The 20,877-nt window shown below is 47.8% G+C and overlaps 2 protein-coding genes across 3 annotated transcripts in view; both read right to left on the bottom strand.

Moving 5' to 3' along the window:
• Window positions 1-2,106: 2,106 nt before the first annotated feature.
• On the bottom strand, window positions 2,107-4,968 carry Ackr1 (atypical chemokine receptor 1 (Duffy blood group)). Its single transcript, XM_021198835.2, has 2 exons — window positions 3,602-4,968; window positions 2,107-3,140 (listed from the first exon to the last, which is right to left on the bottom strand). The coding sequence occupies exons 1-2, from the start codon at window positions 3,620-3,622 to the stop codon at window positions 2,157-2,159; spliced, it is 1,005 nt and encodes a 334-aa protein (XP_021054494.1). The 5' UTR covers window positions 3,623-4,968; the 3' UTR covers window positions 2,107-2,156.
• Window positions 4,969-5,058: 90 nt separating this feature from the next.
• Cadm3 (cell adhesion molecule 3) overlaps window positions 5,059-20,877 on the bottom strand; it is a 32,512-nt gene continuing 16,693 nt past the window's right edge. Inside the window, exons 2-10 of one of the 2 annotated variants that reach the window (XM_021198294.2) lie at window positions 18,966-19,067; window positions 16,372-16,512; window positions 15,683-15,835; window positions 14,855-14,992; window positions 14,334-14,504; window positions 11,766-11,856; window positions 11,154-11,323; window positions 8,112-8,237; window positions 5,059-7,329 (exon numbers count right to left, since the gene is read on the bottom strand). In XM_021198294.2, the coding sequence (XP_021053953.1) occupies window positions 7,211-7,329; window positions 8,112-8,237; window positions 11,154-11,323; window positions 11,766-11,856; window positions 14,334-14,504; window positions 14,855-14,992; window positions 15,683-15,835; window positions 16,372-16,512; window positions 18,966-19,067 (1,211 nt within the window). In that variant the 3' untranslated portion in view covers window positions 5,059-7,210. The remainder of the gene's footprint in view (window positions 7,330-8,111; window positions 8,238-11,153; window positions 11,324-11,765; window positions 11,857-14,333; window positions 14,505-14,854; window positions 14,993-15,682; window positions 15,836-16,371; window positions 16,513-18,965; window positions 19,068-20,877) is intronic. The other variant, XM_021198295.2, reaches the window with a different exon arrangement.

Raw genomic sequence — 20,877 nt, forward strand, 5'->3', positions numbered from 1 at the left:
AAAAAAAAAAAAAAAAAGAAAAGAAAACACCAGGACATGTTCATCATCTCTGTGATTGGAGACCTGAACCTTATTTAGGCTTGTAAATTATTTCCTTTTTCCTCATTTTCTTTCTCTTCCCTTATGTTTCAGAATGTGTGTCTCAATCGGCCCCACAATCCCGCCTTTCAATTTATGCTGCACCAATCAGGAACTAAACCTGGTGGTTGCTAAGAGACCAGAGGAGGGAGATTTAGAGGCTTTGTCAAGGCACCCACCCAGGAAAATTCCCTGATCCTTTTGCACCCTCCAGCCTAGGATGCTTTAAGTCATCCCTACCCCTTTCTGGTACTTTCCTCTCAGTCCTTAAACCCAGAAAGTCATGCATAGGCACATCAGGGAAGACAGTAGAAAGCATCTTTGAAAGTGTAGAAAGATCATTTAGTGGCTTCAGACCAACATGAAATACCTGCTCAAGTTTTCCTGGGTGGCTTTGAGGTGGTTTTCAGGACAAGCTCCTTTTGTGGTCTTTCCAGGAAGAGGGGTAATTTGTTGGTAGCGAGAGTGCCCCCCCCCCATATAAAGAAGGTCTTGCTTGCTGTTCTCCTAATGGCCACCCAAGCTTTACTGAGTAGGACATGAAGAAAACCCTCCGAAGTCACAACAAGCAGACAGGGAACCAGGCATGTATGTGTAGGGGACAGATTTCCTAGGATGCTAGGGAGTATACGAGAAGAAGAAAAGAGATTGGCATGAAATAAAGGCTTCTTTTGAGAGCTGGGTTTTGCAAAGGAAACTTGGGCAATTCCAATCCAAAGATAAATTGGATCAGGATACCTTTCAGATGCTTCACCATTGGTTTACATTGTGGTCTCTTCCTTCTATACATCACGCACTGAAAGACTGGACATGAACACCATTGTGAATGAACTTACTGGATAAGGATTTCTATCCTAACACCCTGAATAGGTGCAGCATAGAATTAAGTTAGGAAGGGGCCTCTGCAAGAGCTCTGTGCAAATGCACGGTTACGTGTACTGCAGGAACTGACTGAGATGTAAGCTTAGACACGCTTCACTGTGTGCGTGCATCTCTTATAACATGGAAATGGGTCCTAACAGACTGAGAGACAGATGTACAGAGGCGCGAGTACGTGCACGCGCGCGTGTGCACACACACACACACACACACACACAGGTGGGGATATGGATCATGATAAAGAATAACACAACAAGAACATGTACAAACTCACATTCACTCAAGTACATATGCATTTACACACACACACATACACACACAAAGAGAGAGAGAGGCAGAGAGAGAGAAGGGAGACACACACACACACACACAGAGAGAGAGAGAGAGAGAGAGAGAGAGAGAGAGAGAGAGAAGCTTACAAAGGAATCAAGGTCATGGTGATGAAAAAAACCTTCAAAAGAGCATACGTGTATGCAGAGATATGGAGGGGAGAAATGGAGAAGGGAGGGCGAGAAAAGAGGGAGGGAGGGAAAAGGGGGGAAATGGAAGATTGTCCAGGTCATGATGAAGAATTAACTTGAAAAAGACAGCCCCTGGGAAGCAGCATTTTGTATTATTTTGATATATGTGCCCTAGACTGGCCCATAGTAAACACCACTCGCCAAGGTGACTGGCAGCCCTAGTAGGGCAACTAATCTCCAGTGTCATAGGGCATGCCTCGTTCATTTTCTACCACCATTCTGACTAGCAAACAAAGCCAGACAAGGCCAAAATGGCAAGGAGCACCCAGAAGGGTCAGACAGGGAGTGGGCAAGGCGATTTCTTTGGGCTTTGCTGCCTGTCGCTCACTGCTCCTTTCCCTGCTTTGGTTTCTCTACCCGTTCCGCTTGTTTTCTGCAATGCTCATCAAGTCTTGCCTTCTAGTTTAGAGAGTTCATCTTCTCTCATCCCACTGTCTCTCTTCTCTAGAAGACAATCATCACTCACCTCCAGAGAACATCTGGACTCCCTGGGGATGTTTATCCACCATTCTCTTTCTTCCCGGACAGCTCTAGGGACAGGAAAGGAAGGCACGCACTGCCCTCCTTTCCCTCAGTGGTTTTTCTCCTTCTCTTTAACTCCAGACAAAACAAGAAAGCACCCACTTCATAAAAGCAGTATAGACTTTAATTTAAGTTGACATGTAGGGAAAAAAAAAACTAGGACTTGCCTGCAAGGGCATCCATTTGAGAAGCCTGTCTTGCAGGGAGGGAGAGTGAGGGCAAGGATCTACTGGTGGTCTGATGGCAGAACAGGGCCAGGAGCAGTGGGGTAGCCACGCAGTGCAGCATACTCAGGGCTTCTGTCACATTCAGCATCGCATCAAGGATCTTCTGGGATTGGCATGTATTCAAAAGAATGGTTTTGGACCTTACCAAGGCGTCAAACATGAGAACCATCCCATGAGGCCACCAGAAAATGAACCAGATCCACAAGACGCTAACCCAGGGACCCGGCCCCTTGCTCAGTGAGATCTTCAGCCCCTTGGCTGCCAAAAGAGTCAGTGGCAGTACAGTGAAGATGGCAAAACAGATGGCATAATGCGTGTACTTCAAAGCTTCCATGTCTCTGGAGGATGGAAAGGCGCAGAAGCCATTGTAAGCATCACTGGCCAGGGCGACTGGCAGCCCTAAGAGGGCAGCTGCTCCCCAAAGTCCCACACTGAGTCCCAAGGTGAAGCCAGGGAGTTGACCAATATTCAGTCTGGGGTTCAGGCAAGCATAGCATCCTATCAACAGAGCCTGTGCAAAAGCAGAAGTATACCATACCCAGTAGCCCAGGTTGCACAGGGCTGTGCTGTGGGCACTGTGTAAGCCTGGTGCCAGGATGGGCACTGCAATGCTGAACAGGGCACTGCCCACTGCTAACTCTGCCAGAATGGGCCAGCTGGGGCAAATCTGCCAGTGGAAGAAAGGTCTGAGGATCGCGAAGAGGATGCCGCCACTTGCCAGCATGCCCAGGACACTGGTGAGCATGAAGAAGGGCAGGGAAGACCTGTCAAGCAGGTTACAGGAGTAACAGGGAGCAGCGGGTGTCAGGCTGTAGTCATTCGATAATTCATAGGAGTAGTTATCTTCAAACGAATAGTTCCAGCTGTCGAAAGTAAACTGAGTTCCATTCTTGTCTAGTGAGAGGGTTTCCACCTACAAAGTATACCCAGAAAGGACAGTCAGGACATCTAGCACCTCAATAAAGAGGCTGGGGTATGTGCAGGGCTAGACAGAAGGGGCACTTGGGTTTGGAGAACAGGGGTCTTCTGGCAGGTCATGGGTGCAGTGAGCATGGAGAACAGGGAAGCTGAGGAGGAGCCTGAATGGTTGGAGCCACAGAGAAACCCGGTCCAAGTTGTGTAGAGATCTAAGAGAGCAGACAGAAGGAGGGAAGGTGGGGACAGACCTGCTGGGACTGCCTGAAAGATGGAGAGATAAGAAGTAGGGTGAGAATGGGAAATGGGAAAGAAAGGGAAAGGATTTGTTTGAAACTGAGAACAAAGAAACATGGGTATGAGGGACTATGAGAAAAGAAAGGTTTAAAATCCTGAGAAGGAAGTAGAAGGAGCAGCAGGACAGAGGCGAGGGTTATGGAACGTGGTCCCCACACTCACCGGGTACAGACAGTTCCCCATGGCACTGCAGGCTCAGGGCAGCGAAGTACAGGGCCCGGACTCTGTCAGCAGCTGTGGCTCCAAGATAAGTGCCCAGGGCTAATGAATTCTCTCAGGTTCTAGGCAGAGCCAGGGTGTGTGTGTGTGTGTGTTCGGGGTCACTCTCAGGAAGCTCAACCTCACACCCACAGGCTTCTTAAACCTTGAGCTAGCATAGGGCACTGTCCTGGGGCTTCCTGTTTTGAAGTGGGATTTGCCTGGTCAGAATGACCTCAGGAAAAGATCACGGTCAGGTCCACAAAGGGGGAATTTTCCCGAAGGTGGCGAGGAAGAAACTGAGGATCTTTCCAGCAAGGGAAGGATAAGGGGCCAGGGGTGACTTGTGAAGCAGAGATAAGAACCGTGCTGGGAAGGTGGAGTGACCGGGCGTCTGATGACTCTGTTCTCTATTCCTTTGAATGAGATCCAAGGAAAGAGTTCAAAAGATCCCCTATTTGGGGGGGAAGGCGTGGTATTTGGTGTTGGCTCTGTGCAGACAGAGTAGGCCTTCAGTTGGAGGCCTTTTGTGCGTGGCAGCACAAGTAGAGGAATGTACATATTTATCTGTGTGTCTGTGTTGGGTATCAGTGTGCCCCCATCTGAGTGCTAGGTGCTGGGTGGTGCCTGGGTGTGGGCATTGCTATCTAGAAGCATGGGCGCTTCAGTGTACGAGGGACCGGAGACTAGAGGCCTGTCAAGGCTCTGTAAAGACGCTCCTTCAGGGAGCAATTGGGCATTTACCTCACCACCTATGGACTCAATGAATGCATCTCTCACACCAAGCAGAACACATGGTCTGACACATCAAAATAGGCTCTGTGGGACCATGGGATAGCATACTTTAATGTGAGACTATAGCCCACTGGGTAATCTCTATTCATATTCTGTTGTGAGACATACAAATTGTGAGAATGCTTCATCGGTTTGGCATCTCGGCCTTAGGTAAAGTTTCTGGTGGGAGGTAGCATTGTTATTTCTCTGGCCAGGAGGAATACAGGATACATGTTCAATAGGTGGGTTCCCATTAACCCTCTCAGATGGATGAGTACCCACGTCAAATTTCAGGAGGGAGCTAAAAGGAGAGTTGGTCAAAAAACAAAAACAAAAATAAAAACAAAAACAAAATGGGTGAAGCTCTCCTTCCTGGATAGTGTTGCTCAGGTCTTCACCTCCATCATGGAGGTGGCCAACATTGCCGGACAGAGGGTGATGGGGTAGCAGTCGGATAGCATGCTTTAAATGCAAAAGCAAAGGACTCAGACACTCCCTGTCCCTCGATTCCTCATACAGATGCTCCACAGAGCGGCATGGCAAGGATGCAGTGCCCTTTGAGTGCCAGGTGCCCGGGACATGAGGACAGCCCTTATTTACATGCAGCCCAGCCAGCCGTGAGAGGAGCAGAAAGGAGGCAGCGTGACCACGTGGATAATCCAGATATATTGAGGGTGGTCCCTCTGAGATTAGCACAGGAGAGTTAGAAAGATTATAAAGATACACGGTCCCCTCCCTGCTCCCTTCCCGCACTCCCACCCCCACCCGCAGACAGACACACACAGCACAACAGCCCCCTCTCCCCCCACCCGCCTGGTACAAATATGGCTTCTGTGTAATATGGACAGAGTGGTTCAGCTCAAAGAGGAAAAGTCGTTTTCCCAAAAGCGGGTGCTGGGAGACAAGGAGCCCAGACAGGAGCCCAGCCCTGGGACCCAGGGCTCCCTTGCTGCTATAAGAGGAGAAGTCCTGGCTAAGCGAGGGGTTACCTGGGGTGCCCAGGTTCCTAACCAGGGGCTGGAAGATTCACGAAGGTATTACCTGAACTGAAGGAGTGGGCAGGCCTGCTGGATTGCAGCTGCCCCATTTTGCACACCTGTTGTCAGAGCAGGGAGGACATGCCGGAGGAGGGGGAGTGTGATGCCCAAGAGCATCCTGGGACTAAGGGACCGGGCCAGCCAGGATGGAGAGGGTGAGCAATTCCTCCCCATAGCAACCAGCTTGGCCATAAGAAGGAAGACGGTCAACCCAAAGTTGATATGGGTACCCAGTCCTCTAGTCACTGGGTACAGAAGATGGGGATCCAGGGTCAGTGCCAGGGAGAGGGGTGCATAGCAGAGACGGTGGCCCTAACCCATGGCTCAGAGATGGAGGTCCAGGGAAAGGTGGTGAATGAATGGTATTTCAGAGAGGGACAAAATGCACAGCCCGGTAAACCACATCCTGGGACTCCTCTCTCACACATAGGCATCGAGAGTGGTCTGGAAATGACTCGGACGGAGCAGCCCTCTAGATGAGGTACAAGCCCTGACTACAAACCGTCCACTCCCAAAGACACGCCTCATGTGTCCCATGCCCTGTCCCCCCACCCGAGACCCCTGGTCCTTCTTCTCAATCCCTTTTCTTCTTGTTCACACAAACACACATGTACACACATCCATGCATACTTACACACACTTACACACACAAACACGTACACGTATACACACACATACACACACGTGTACAGAGTTCACATTATTCCCTCGGTTTGGGCAGGAAACAGCTCACTGCAGCGAAGCTCCTTTTAGTAATTTTGTTGTCATGTCTGCCTGGCTGCTGAGGGAGGAGGGACCGAGGGCTGTCACAGGGAACCGGAGAGGGCACGGGGTGACACAGGGTGGAGTAGTAGTTGCTGAGCAATGCCGTAAGAGGAGCGGTTGCCGTGCAACAGTCCAGGGGCTCGGGTAAGAGTGAGGGGCCCCTCCGAGGTGGGGGCAGCAGACGTTGTTCAAGTCCACAGCTGCCTCTTCCACAGCTGCTGGAGCTGGGAGAGAAAACTGAACTCTACTGTCCCCCAAAGGCAGATTCTGTTAAAAGGGCCTAGCTTCATTCACCGCGTGGGGACAATGGGTGAACAGGGCCGTTTCCACCACCCTCTCTGGAAATCTACTCTCTCTGGGAGGGACATGTTGAAGCCCTGGGTTCCTGTGTGGCTGCATGCTATCTTCAGATCACATCTTTGAACACTTTCCTCATTTCTTTCTTATGTAATGGAAGAGAGGTGGCAGTGTGACACCCGTCTCCCTGTCTGTAGTGCAGGGCCAGCAGAGGAAGAGCCACCACTAGCCCCTGCTTCCATTCCCAGGTTCCTTTGGGGCCACATCTGCTGTAAAAATGGAAGGAGGGCTGTGTTAAGCCCCACCCACAAACCAGCCCTGCTCCTCATCCATTTCTAATCCCTCCAACTTCCTCCTCTGAACATTACAGATTCCTTGTTCTCCTTACCCCCATGGCCCCTGCCTCTCCAGCCTTGGAGACAGATTTGATTTGGGATTGTTACAAAAATAATAATAACCCAAACGCAGAGAAGCCACAAAAGGGGCTGAGGGCGACCCACCCCTCCCACCCGCCCTCCTCCCCCCCATTCCAAACCGAGTACAAAACCGCACCCAAAGCAGACATTCTGTACAGGGGGCTGGGTGGGCTGGGGAGCAAGCGGGAGGGGCGGCCCTAGGGTCGCTCTGTACAAGTCCAGGTTGGTGACAGCCCAGCAGTCCCCTTGGGGCCCCTAGGGGCTCAGGAGGTGTGTGGGTGCCCCTAGATGAAATATTCCTTCTTGTCATCCCCGCCTGACTGCCCGCCTTCTGCGTTGATGATGGCCGTGTCCGCATCTGGAGCGTCGTCGGAGCCCTTCGCTTCGTGTGTCAGGTAGGTTCCTGTATGGAGACAGAGGCTTCTCTTTTCAGAAGCTCCTCAGCCTCTGAAGTCCACCCTGCCCACATTCCTACCCACCCACTCACACCATGGCTCATCTTTCTCTTGCCTGGAGCGTTCTTCCACCCCACCTTCTCTCATTTGCATTTTGTTGCCAACATCCCTCACCTGACCACACCCCCATGAATAATGAATTCTGCTCTTAACTAAAAATCTCATCTATAATGCAGGCAAGGGATAAAAGAAGTGTGTGTGTGTGTGTGTGTGTGTGTGTGTGTGTGTGTGTGCGCACACGTATGTGTGCCTGTACCTGTGTGTGTGTGTGTGTGTGTGTGTGTACAGGAGATATGACTTAGGCATGACCTGTCTTCACAGTCAGGCTGGGGGTAGTAACAGAGTATAAGGAAAAGTAAAAGAAAGAGAAAAGGAAAGATACGGGAGAGAGGATGAAGAGTAGAGACTGAAGAAGGGTAAAGGAGCTAAACAGAGGGAAAAGAAAAGGAAGGGGCTGATTTGTGGGGCCCTGAAGGCGGAGCAGCAAGGAACAGCTTGAGTGGGTTGGTTTGATTGTACTTGGATGGTTACCAAGTGATCAGGCTTGACTGTGGGGTTGCTGTCACTCAGTGATCACAGCACTGGCATTGCAGAGGTTGGCTGTGGTTTGATTCTCAGACATCCCCAAGAAGCTGAATGAGTTTACAGGGCCATTTCTGAAGCCCTTAGACTGTCTGTCCCTCCCTAATTGATCTCCCCTACCCACCCAAGACCTCCCGACATCTCTGACCTTTGTGCCGGATCAAATAGTGTCCAAGGAAAATGAGCAGAATGAGCAGCAGGAAGACAATGAAAGCCACAATCCCTCCAATGATGGCGTGGTAGGTACTGGAGGACGAGGGCACCGGGCTGGGGTCTGCAGGGAGGATGGCGACACAGTCAGTGCTGGGGAGGACCTTTAACTCAAATGCTAATCTGGCCTGGGACAATCCCACAAAAGGAAAATGACACCAACATCAGGAAAGACCAGGAGCTGTGTGTGAGCACAAGGGACATGCCCAAGTTAGTATCCAAGTGGGTATCACCATGCTGGTAGCATAGTAATTGTTAAAGAAAATTAGTGTGCTCTCCAGGCAATAAACAAACCAGTTCTCACTGAACCATTCAACTTGCTTTCTAGGCGCCAAAGTTTGAGCGTAATCAGAAATCATTACTTCAGTCCCTATGACCAATATCAAATTTTTTTCTTTTCCTCTTTTCCAACACACACACACACACACACACACACACACACACACACACACACCTGTGTTTTCCCATCCCATGTCTTCTCACCTCCTGTCTTGGTATTGTGCATTCCTCCCTTTAGGAGATTTGGGGAAGAAACAGTGGAAGTTGATGGATCCGAGCATTAAGCAGTTGGACGACACCTTGCTAAGAAAATGGTACTGTATCTCCCTGCCTAAGACTTGTAAGTGTCCCTAGAGAGAGCAGTGCTGTAATCTGATACGGGTTTGGAAAGCATCTCCCTTCCTAGGATAAACTCAGGACCTCAATTCCCATCCCAACATCCTTTTCCCAGCCTGGGCTGTGACCTACACAACTGCCTTACCATACAGCATTTGACATCTTGCCCCCCCCCCCCCCCCCCTGCCAAGTATTTCATCCTTGATGGCTTTAGCTTCCCAGCCTACACTCTCTTGAACATATCTTGTTTTATTCTTCGGTAATTCCTTCACTTCAGCAAGGAAGATCAGTGATCCAGGAAAATCCTATCTGACCCTTCCAAGGAAGGAGAACTAGGATTTCCTCTCCACTCTGACATCATCTAAAGGTTTGTGCACATGGTGTGAGTGGATTTCTCCAATGGTTACTGATGTTCCTTTCATTAGCTATATAAAAGTCATCATCCATAGTAGTATGAGCTAATCTCATAGGACAATGCGGACCAAAGGTGTCAATAAAAGCCCCAACCTTTGTCAGAGACCCAAATATCTGAGGACAGGTGCACAAACCCAGAACAGTTGTGATGTCTCTGGAGCTATATGAGCTGCAGCTATACCTCACCAACCCAAGGGAGAACTCCCGTGTTTCCATGGGCCCAGCTTGGTTCTTTCTACCTCGTTGGTTCCTGTCCTTTTCTCTTCCCTCCCTTATGTTTCTGCAGGCTTGACTGGGCCGGCTTTTTAGGTCCCTCCCTTTCTTCACCTTATTTGAAAAGAAAACATTTGTGTTTTGGCTGTTCTGCTTGGGAGAGTGGCGGTGCGGGGCCCAGGTGTTCCACGGCGAGGCAGGTACGATGACACGATTTAGGGGAAGATGAGTGAAGATACACGAGACATGGTCCGCTGTGAAAATCAATCCTGGATATTGACTCTGGACGCTATAGAAGTATAGACAGTTCTTGGGAAAACACAGTCTTCCACTGTCCAAACGACCTCTGGGATTATCAATAACCAGCTTCCACAGGCCTGAAGAGGCTGCAGTCACTCCTTCCACCACCAGGCGTCAGCACTGGCAGCGAACTGTCAAGCTAGTCTCCCTCAGCTTTTTAGCCCAGGGCAGGATCAAGAAGGAAGATACCAGCTGAAGCCAGGCAAGGCTGTCCACAGGACTTGCATGAGGGAGTACTGGGAAGAAAGCAAGGGCTGATATTGGGATGTAAATTGGATAAGTAGATAAATTTAATAAAAATGAAGATAGCAATTGCAGGGTATGTAAACTTTCATTCATTGTCGTTTGCCACCAGAAACAATCTGGAGAGGATCTGGATATCTGAGGGGCTGAGCCTAGATCCCAGAGCCTTGCCATAGCAATTGGAATCTTGCACTAGTCCTGTTGCTGTGTTGAGGAATCTCCACGAGCTGAGAGGTTGCCTCTAGAGTCAGAATCATCAATATACACACTCTGGTCCTAATCACTTGGGCTTTGGGCCTCTTTCTCATCCCTGAGATTCTAGGTGTTAGGCACCCCACTCCCTGACTTACTGGGTATTCATGAATAGAGACCTTGCATCCTCTTCAGGACCTGAAGATATTCAGGTTTGAATGTCTCTTTTGTGTTTGTATGGTATGCACATGTATTCAAATGTGCATGTGTGCACTAATGTCCATGCATGTCCATGCGCTAACTGTACAAGCCACAGGGATGCCATTTACCCAATTTATTGAACAGGATAATCCCTCATTATCGGAGAGATCACCAAGTAAGATAGGTTGCCTCTGCCTTCCCAACACTGAGATTACAAATGTGAGTTACCACACATAGGTTTGTTTTACTGCAACTAGCAAATGCTGGCACTAACCTAACTAGTTCTAGGTGTCTGGTGGCTCCAGTGTTTGAGAGAAATTTCAGTAAAAAACAATTCCATGTCCCTTTGGGAGGAGTAGCATTAGAGAAGTGATTCTGACCATCTCTTAGCATAGTGCATGCTTGTTTCGTTTTCCTCTTGGCCAAACTACAATGCACACAGGATCCCAAGAAAAAAGACTGGAGGCAGCAGCTTGCAAACCATATCTAGTCCTAGGAGGAGGAGCTCAGCAGCAAGCACACATGCTCTCAAGAGGGGCCTCTAAATGAAGTTGATATTCTCCCCATCAGATGTTAAAGATGGTTCCAGAGGAGCTACTGCCTATAGAGAAAGAGAGTAGGAGCTCATCTTTCTATTGATTGAGCATTGCTACACACTCCTCGGGCCTAGTGCCATGCTTTCCAATAGTGGGACATTTTCCATCCCCCCCAACTACCATACAGAGTGAGAGGTTTGACATCAGGAGAACAAGAAATGACCAGAGAAGGAAGATGTGGGATGAGTGGAGCCAAGGACACTCACCATTGACATTGAGGGTGAAATAGGCTGTATAGCTGCCCATGTTGCTTGTGGCTGTACAGCCATAGGTGCCACTGTCACTCTTGTTCAAAAAGGGAAAGATGAGAGCGCTCTCTTGGGTCATCTTGAGGGGTGGCTCGCTGCCTTCCTTTACCCACACGTACTGCTGGGGGCTGTTGAGATAGAAAGATGAGATACGGTCAGCATGGCCTTGACCGGAAGGCTAGAGGAATTAAAAAATGAACTAGGATCAGGGAAATCTGAAGCTGCACAAGGATGCTAAAGTGCATTGAAGATGCTAAATGGGCCAGAGAGTGGGCATTGGTGATGGCGTGCGGTATCGGACTTGGGTGAAATTTGGAGAAGGAACAGATGTGGATCCCTGTCTTACTGTAATGTTGTTCCTTAGGGGACCCAAAGGAACTGAGCTAGGGAGTGTTCCAACCTCACTTCTGCTGTTTTGCAGTGGAAATAAAGGAGAAGTGTGGCTGTACAGTTAGGGGAGTAGGAGGTATGCCTCGGTGGGTATCAGGGATCCTGGGGAGAAGATGTGTAGTGAGGATGGTTATCTGAGAAGGTGGAGGGATATCGGAGACTGAAGACTGCTCTTCTTACACTGGATTGCCACGCCCCTCACAATGTAACAACAGCTTCTGGCCTTCACGAGGATGAGCAGGTTCTGGCCTAATCATGGCTGTTGGTGTGTCTGTGAAGAAGTACATGATGTCAGCACAAAACTTCCCACTCTGCATAGGAGACCCTTAAAACCTTGGGCTCACCTAGTTACATGCTATAGGCTCTATCTCCCTCCCCCAAAGTCTCAGAATGTGAAAGGCTATGAACAAGGCCTTCCTCCTCTCTCTCTCTCTCTCTCTCTCTCTCTCTCTCTCTCTCTCTCTCTCTCTCTCTCTCAAGACAGAGTTTTTTTGTATAGCTCTGACTGTCTTGGAACTCACTCTGTAGACAAGGCTGGCCTTGAACTCACAAATCTGCCTGGGATTAAAGGCATGTGCTGCCACTGCCTGGCTCCTCCTGGCTCTCTTGAACACAAATTGTGACTGTCATTGACTGTGAGAGCAACCCGCTGCCACTCAACCTCTGAGTGCTGGCATTCCAGCACAGCTGCCCTTGTTGGGACCTATAGGATGTCTTAGCAGAGCCAAGGAGAAGCCATGGTTTATTCATGCCTAGCAAAATTGTCTGGCACATAGACAGGACCTAATACGTATTTTTAAATGAACAAAGAAAGTGAACTTGACACTGACCGAGTTCGCCACCTCTCAGTTTCGTCTACTGTGTGAGGGAGCTTTGGAGTGAAAGCAATGCTTGAACACAAAACATCCCTTTGAAAGGTCAGTCCAAACATGGAATGGGAGCACAGAAACAGTGAGGAGTGGGGGGTCATATTTTGGCAGAGGAAAAAAAAAGCCTGAGACAATATAGATGGGTCTGTGTGGGAATAATGACATCTGTCATTGATGCCAAAAGGCTGCTTTGGAGACTGGGTCCAGATGGTGGCTTAGAACAATGTGACCAGATGCTGGTTTGTACCATGGATAAAGAGGCTGTACTTTCCCTAAGGACAGAGCCAACCTTAACAAGCAGTTGATGAACATGCTTCAGTTAAATCATACAGGACAAAGAGTGCCAAGCAAGGTGAGAGAATTGGTTTTCTAGGACTTCACAGCTAAAGAGGCCTCTAGCATGGGATCTGTAATGTAGCATTTGTTGACTGACTGCTGATCAAAGGCCAAATGGCACCTGGAGAGTAATAGCCAGGTGGTCTGGTACCTAAGAGGGGACTCTTGGAACTCCAAGAGCATAAAGTACTCCTCAGTTACAGCCAGGGGACCAGAACTCAAGGGAACTACCCAAGGTCCAGTGCCTTCCACTTGGAACTAATAAATACAGAAACTTTACAATAATTTAGTCCTGGAAAGTTTGTAGGGTTCTTCATATGATTCCATTTATTCTCAGTGTAATTCAAAGTGGTAAGCCAGATTCACAGAGAGATCAAATGCCTTGGTCAAGGTACATATAGCTAGTATGTTTCAGTCCTGGCTAAAGCAGCAACCTGCCAATTGATTGTCATTCAAACTGAACCATAGTACTGTTCAAAACTGACTCATGTTAAAGTTTGAATGAAGGGTCTAGCTGCTGATTAAATAGCACTGGAGTTAAGGAATTAATCAGCTTGTGTCATCCATAAGGAGATTAAAAGCTCTACCTTTTTTTTTTTTTTTTTTTTTTATCCTCCAGCCTTTTGGTAAACTAGGAAAAGAGAGGCATTGTTGTCTATGCCTCCGTGCTCGGCTTCCACACTTTAATTACACCCTTGCAATTCCGTACATGGAAGGTCCTTTGAAAAAGTTTCCAGATTTCCTCAGATGAGAAATTCTCGAATATTCCAACTTCTTGAGATATCCCCTACTAGTACCAAAAGTGGGTTCCAGGGAGACGACTAAGAAGTGTGGGGAAAGGATGCAGCTGTGATCCTAGCAACTGGCCATGTTCCATCAGAATCCCAAGTGGAAGCTCAGAACTGGGGCACATAGAGAAACATAGAGACTGGGAAATAAAAGCCATCAGAATGTCTCAGCACCAGAAAGGGTTAGGTTTCTCTTCCATGCACACCTCCTGACTTCATGGACTGTTAGAGTGTGAAGAGGCCATAAAGACAGCCATGCCCACCTCACTCCTTTAAAAAACAGACAGTCAAGATCAGTCGGGGAGAGCTGTCTTCACACCACACAATCAGCGCTTAGTGGAATGGACTACAAGACTAGTAACTATATATATCCCAAGACTCTGGGTTTGCTACATTTACCACCATAGTTTACAGTCTAGTGCCATGGTCACCCATGCAGCCCAAGGGCTGGTAAACTTTGCCCATGGGCCAAATCTTGCCAGCTGCAAGCTTTTGTAAATAAAGTTTTATTGGAGTGGAGCCCAACTCATTTGTTTCCCCTGTTGGTGGCTGTGGCTGCTTTCCTGCAGCACAAGCAGACATGGAGACAAAGACCTCAGCTCTCCAAGCCGCCAGTGTTTACTAAAGGGCTTCTCTTGTGAAGCCTTACTTGCCATCACGTCTGTGCATGGGGCATCTTGTGCAGCCAGCAGCTTTTCCTTTCCTCACTGCCTACCTCACACCCGGTCCTTCTCAGCCCCAAGCCCATGACATACATAACACTTCAATGCGCTGAGAGGTGGATCTGTCGGCTCCCTTCAGGGATTCATGGTTCACAGAGCACACGATGTTTGCTCCATCATCCTCCCGGGTAACCTGGAATGACACTGAGCTGCTCACAGTGAAGGTTTTCCCATTGGGATCTTCCTGGATTCGTGTTTGGTCCCCTGGAATGCAGAAACAGACAGATAGAAACACACACACACACACACACACACACACACACACATATATATTTTAAGTATGCATAGACTGTATCTTCACATATAGATATTGTCTGGGCCCTTCAGATCCTGAGTCTTTCTAGGACAAACTTAAAAAATATTTGAAATGGATATGAATGTATAAAGAGAAGATAGACTGTCCCACACATACACATGTCCACAGAGTATTCATTTCCTTCATCTCCACTATTTCTTATATGACACACACACACACACACACACACTCATCATATCTCAGCCACCCCCTCCCTTAACCACCTCATCTCTGTAACTCCAGAGCACGAACTACTCACCGTGGAGTTCTTGGTCACCTTTCCTCCAGGTGAGCTGGGCTGCAGGTTTGCTTCCAGAAGACTGACAGTTTAGAGTGGCTGTCTCCTTTTCCCGCAGTGATGACTTATAACCAGTGATTATGGGTTTCTGTGGGATTCCTGCCATGCATAGGGGATGGCCAGGAGAGGAAGGAGAGGCACCATGAAGTCACAATTCAAGCTCTCCCTGCTGATATGTCCTCTACATGGGTCAGGACATCTGAGCTCTACTTTGGTTTAGCTAGATTGATAGAAGCATAAAGAGTCAACATTCCTGTTGATCTATCTACTTCTTGAGGGCAAGTCTTCCTTAGGAAGACTAAAGGGAGGAAGTGTGGTAGTGTAGGAGGGGTGGAGGGGCCACACCTGAAGGATGATCGTGACTGGATAACCCAGAGTGCAGTTAGGGGGCCCTGAGATAATAAGAGGTTCAAGAGAGTACAGATGGAAATTAGAAAACAGGATGAAGATAATTGTATTTTCAAACAGCTAAAGAATCTTCTTGGAAACTCGGATTAGACATTGCATGTAGATCTTGTGTTTTCCCCATATAATTTTTGGAGTGACATGGAATGATCATTCTTTGCTATAAATTACAAACTTTGTGCTTAAAGGATGAGATTTGTTCCAGATTATCCAGTAAGTGCAGCAGATCAGAACTCCATTTCCCTCATATTTAAAGGGAAATGTTCAGGACTTCCCTGTTATTGTTGGAGGCTTGCCTGGCTCTGGGAAGCTTTGGGGACCCACTGAGGGAGGTTTGTTTGCAAAGAGGCATGCTGTGGAGACACGGGGGTTTGGGAACCTCACCGAGTACAGTGACAAGGGACTTGGCGGTTCGCACAGGCATAGTGAAGATGGAGCATGTGTACTCCCCCTCATCGGCCAGCGCCACATTGCTGATGCTGATGCTGAGCTCATGGGGAGTAGAGCTAACCAGCTGAATCCGATTATCTCGAAGGGCTGGGGAAATCAGGAGAAATGAGAGTCAGGATCCTACCAGTACCTTGCATGTTTACCTTCCATTCCTGGGCCAGTATCATTGAGGGGAAGGGATGAGCAGAGTGATGGGGGGTGGAGGCCAAAAACAAAACAGAACAGAACAAAACAAAACAACCCTCTTCTGAATTAGGACAGAAGTATTCAGTGACTTTCATGAGCCACTAAGGCTAGTAGCTTAGGAGGCTAGTACTACAGTCTGTGTCTTATGTAATTACTTAGGAGAGGACTAGGGTTGCCTGATTGTCAGTTCTCATAAGGGCTTCTTTGGGGTGATACTTCTCCAGCACCCCATAAGAATATGCATGCCCAGGCCAGAACTGTAGCATGGGTTTTTCTTCGGTAAACAACTAAGGAGCCCGCAGCTTACTGCTTTTTCAAATAACATATCTCACGTTTCTTAGCCTTTGGACTACACAGAAAATTCCCATCAGCCTCTCCGGCTCCTTTTCCCCTAGCCCATGGTTCCCCACGGAGAAAGGTCACTCATGAGGCATTACCTCTCTTCTCCCCGAAGTATAGAGTCTGCTGGGCAGGGTTAGACCACTGCAGAGATGAATCTTCGTGGTCTTTCACTTGGCACTTGAGAACCACTGTGCCACCAGCCACTACTGTTTCATCAGATGTCCAAGGCTGGCTATCTGCAGGGGTAGAGTAGAGTTAGTTTCCCAAGGAGCTGTGAGGATGTCTACCCATTACTGGGCCATAGTCCACCTCATCTAAGTCAGGCTATCCAAGGCTCTGGTCTCTGTATTCTCTTGAGGCTTCATGGGTGAGCGAACAGAGGTGGTGGTGGCAGTGGAGGGGAGGCAGACCTGAGCTTCTCTTGCTTTGGATACACAGAAAGCTTCATCTCTCGTTGAACGTTGGATGAACGGACAGGGTCACAAACACTGAAAGGATAAAGGCACCCATATCTGAACACACTACTCCGCTTGTGTCTCTTTAGATATGGTTCTGCCATTCATCACTGAGAACACACACGCATCTCTTCCATCCTATGTCTTGCCTTCCTATTACCATCTGTTATAAGAACAAAACCAGTAGAAGAAATTATGACTGATAACCAAAACTGTACTGTGGTAAAACCTAAACCAGCCCTTGATGTGTATATTCATCTATACAAAGAAAGCAAAGCAAACAAAATAGAAATTAAAAAATCAAAACATTTTAGCATATTTGATAATTTTTTCGGCATTTACTTCAATCCAATCATTAAATCTCTTACCAGGCTTTACCACTGTTATTAGGTGTTGTGGCTGTTGTTGAGACAAGGTATTACTATGCAGTCCTGGCTGGCCTGGTACTTACTTTGTATTCAAGACGACCTTTAATTTATCAAAGTTCATCTGCCTCTCCTTTCTAAGTGCTGGGATTATAGGCATGCAAAATCAAATCCAACTATTTGTTCTCTTTCCTGGTAGGTCTGCCTGTCACCCCAACTCCAAACTCAAGTCCCTATCCTGATATCATTTAAAGAGTAAAAGACTAAATTTTTTCCCCTTAGTGTGCCTAAGCATAATTTCTACCTCCTCTCTCCTTAGAGAAATTCAACAAAAACAGAAGCTCAGTTGATTGAGTCCTTGCCTAGCATTGCACAGAGCCCTGGATTGGGTGCTCAGCACCACAATGGCTACTTGTGGTGGAACACATGTTATCCCATCACTCAGGAAGTAGAGACAGGTGGAGCGGAAGTTGTAGGTTATCCTTGGCTAAGTGCTGAGTTTGAGGCCAACTTGGACTGCATACACCCTGTGTCAAAAATGGAGAGAGTGGGGGGGGGAGGGAGGAAGGGGGGGCTGGAAGGACAAGAGGACGACGGAGGGAAAGAGGAGGAAGAGAGGGAGAGAGGAAAACAATCCAGGGTTTTTGTTTTGTTTTGTTTTGTTTCTGATAAATCAATTGAATGCCAAATGAACCTTCTCCTAAGGTCTAGCTGTGAACATCTCCAACTCTGCCATCTGTTTCCACCACTAGGCACTGTGCTAAAGTTCCCACAGCAAGGATTCTGATTCCTAATATTGATTCCCTCATCTTCAGAATCACTTTTAGCGACCCAACAGCAGTGACCTCCTCAGAGCCAATCTAAAATGATCATCTCCAGGCTCTGATTCAGGAATGTTCAAAAGTCTGCTCTATGTCACAGAATTCCACAACCAGCACTATTCGCAAAGCTTCATTGGAAACCAGGAAACACACATACTACATCCTCTACAGAGCACTACAAAGACAGTCAGTCCAATGCTTTCTTTGTCACAGACTTGACCCCTACTCAGCCTGCTTGGTGTCTTACTTTCCTAGTCCTGTATTTCCAGGAAATACACCCTGCTAGATCCTAACCGAGAGGGAAGGCAAACTGGAAATTATGCCAAGCAAGACACATCATTAAGGGCGGTAGTTTCCCTATTGGAATATGAAGCCTGATGGTTGCGGCTGCCTAAAATAGTAAAAGCTGGAACTGAGGGAGTGTCTTCCATTTCATAGGCACAGACAGCAAGGCAGCAGAGGTGAAGAGACCCCTAAGATCAGCTCACTATTTCTGAACACCAGAATTATGTTCTGTCCTCTGCACAGAGCTGTTCTCATTGAGTTTTTCCTAAAGTGATCCTCTGAATGGAGAGTTAAAACCTGTGATGGATTTTGAGATTTCTGTGTAGTCACTGAGCACATTTGGAAGTGACTTTTTTTTCTCCAAATTTCTCAATGGAAGGTGTCTGAGGCCCGTTCATTTGCAACAGAAGTAAATCACTTTCGAACCTCTGATCCCTCTGTCCTTGTCACCTTTGAAGAGTTCTTCTTTGCCAGTACCTCTCCAGGACCTCTTTGTTTTGAGTAATCCACTCCTCTGGAGTCATTTTATTTTTGGAAAGAGGTGTAGGGTTACAGAGGTCTCTGTAGCAGAGTGAGGGAAAGAGTTGGTGCATGGGAAAAGTGGTGGCGGTGCAGAGCTAAGATCTAGACGTCAGATGGGAAGGAGAAAGCTGTGTGGTGATGAGTGGAGAGGGACCATGGGGTGGGGTACCATGAGTGGGAGATGGTGCGAGGATGAGAGAGACATCTGTAGAACGTTGAGATGAAGGACCTGGTTTCTCACCTTGACTGGCCAGCAGGTCAGGGTTGCTCCAGCCTGTGGAGCTGAGGGCCTCCTCCAGTGGAGCCGGAGTTCCCAGCTCCAAATCCTGCTCCTGCCAGTAGCCTGGGGAAAGAATCTCCATCAAGGATGAGCCCTGTGCAAACTGCTAGTGTCTACACTTTCATGGTGGGGGTGTGGAAGGGGTATGCCCCTAGGGAAAGGAGCTTCATCAGCAAACCTAAGGGAGAGTGAGACATTAGCAAGAGTTTCGAGAAAGGAAACAACGTCTCTGATAGGCCATTTAAGGAGGATGCTAAGCTTTATCTGTCAATCACATGGTGTTTGAGCCAAAAAAAACAAAAACAAAAACAAAACAAAACAAAAACAAAAAACAAAAACAAGAACAAAAAGATCTTGGAGACCATTCGGTCCAGTTTTCCCACCTCACAGATAAGGACAAAGAGTCCCACAAAAGATTGTGAGGGGTTTGCTACTGAAAAATGGAAAACCAAAAAAGAAAAAGAAAAAAAAAAAAAAAGAAAAGAAAAGAAAACCAAAACTAAAACCAAAAACCAAAACACATTTTAAACTCCTTAACCAGGATTCTTTTTGTTATACCATATAATCTATTAACACCACAGCAGGTTTAAATATTAGAATGTATTTCCACAGTTAATTCTTTCACTAAACCTATAAAAAGTGGTGATGTCATCACTACTGTTTTGCCATGTCCAAGCCGAATGAAAGACTTGCCCAAAGCCATACAAATTAAGTAGAGACCAGAAATGAAATGCATGGCTTCAAATCCAGTGCTCTTTGTTCCAAGGTGAGACCCTCCTCACTGAAGAAAGATCATATTTGGGGCTAGAAGTCGCACTATAGCTTCACCGAGTGTAAGCCTCTGTGTAAGTTCAGATGCTCTTTAGTTTTCAAGCTAGACTCCCAGGCTTCTGTCTCACTGGGTCTGTGCCTTCCTCGGATGTCACCAAACCTTGTCACCCAGGTAATGGTCTCCACTTCTCTCAGAACTAGATCAATTTTTTTTTTTTACTGTGTTGTGAAATACAGCAGTGTCTGGGGTTCACAGCCCTAACCCAAGCCGAAAGAGCAGAGGGACAAAGAACCCAGCCAGGCACCTTCTCAAGATCTCCCGCCACAGAGACCTAGAGTAGCCAATCACATCGCAAAATTTCAGTGAGCTCATCAGCTGCAGAGCGGAGACTGGAATTGCTTCTTTTCCCGGGACAGCAGTGCAGGGAGAAGTTTGTCTGTGGTCCCAGCATGTGCAACAGTAAGTGTGTGTGTGTGTGTGTGTGTGTGTGTGTGTGTGTGTGTGTGTGTGTGTGTGTGGTGGGGTTGGGGGTGGGGTGGAGGGATAAGGAAGTGGAGGTGGGGCTAAGAGAGAGGGCAGGTGGGCGGGTCAAAAAAAAGAAAGAAAAAAGAAAGGGGACAGGACTTGGGAGAGAGAAGGGTAAAGAAGAAAAAGGGAAAGCAAGCTGGTGCGGAGAGAATAGAGAAGAAAGGTTAGCTTTGAAAGAGGGTGACATATAGGGAGGAAGGGGGGGAAGGGAGCGGGGAGAACGAGATAGTGGTCACATCAGATAAAGCTCTAAAAGAGCTTCATGGGTGGGCTGGCAGCAGTGGGCAGCAGTGTAAACACCCCTCCCTCCCCACCCCCACCCCCACTGCTTTTGACCTGGGTCTCCCTGAAGATTTGTGAATTTACTTTGCCCTGAGCGAAGTTGAGAGACAAGGTACATCTCTAACAGGTAAAGAGGAGTTGGGGAGAGGGGCAAAAGCAATTGATGGAGACAGAGAAGAGAGACAAGGATGAGAGAAAGAAAGAGGGCGGGGCTCTCAGTTCCAGCAGAGAGGCAGTCCTGAGGTGCAGAGTCCTCATTCTGGGGATGCTGTGTGTGGAGACCAAGGATGT

Source organism: Mus pahari, chromosome 5, assembly GCF_900095145.1.
Source record: "Mus pahari chromosome 5, PAHARI_EIJ_v1.1, whole genome shotgun sequence".
In the NCBI taxonomy this organism is placed as follows: Eukaryota; Metazoa; Chordata; class Mammalia; order Rodentia; family Muridae; genus Mus; species Mus pahari.

Bases quoted from the DNA above. Each gene is read 5' to 3' on its own strand.
- Ackr1 (XM_021198835.2), bottom strand. From the start codon at position 3,622: ATGGGGAACTGTCTGTACCCG. The intron at 3,141-3,601 runs GTGAGTGTGGGG...TATACTTTGTAG, and splicing joins TGGGGAACTGTCTGTACCCG to GTGGAAACCCTCTCACTAGA.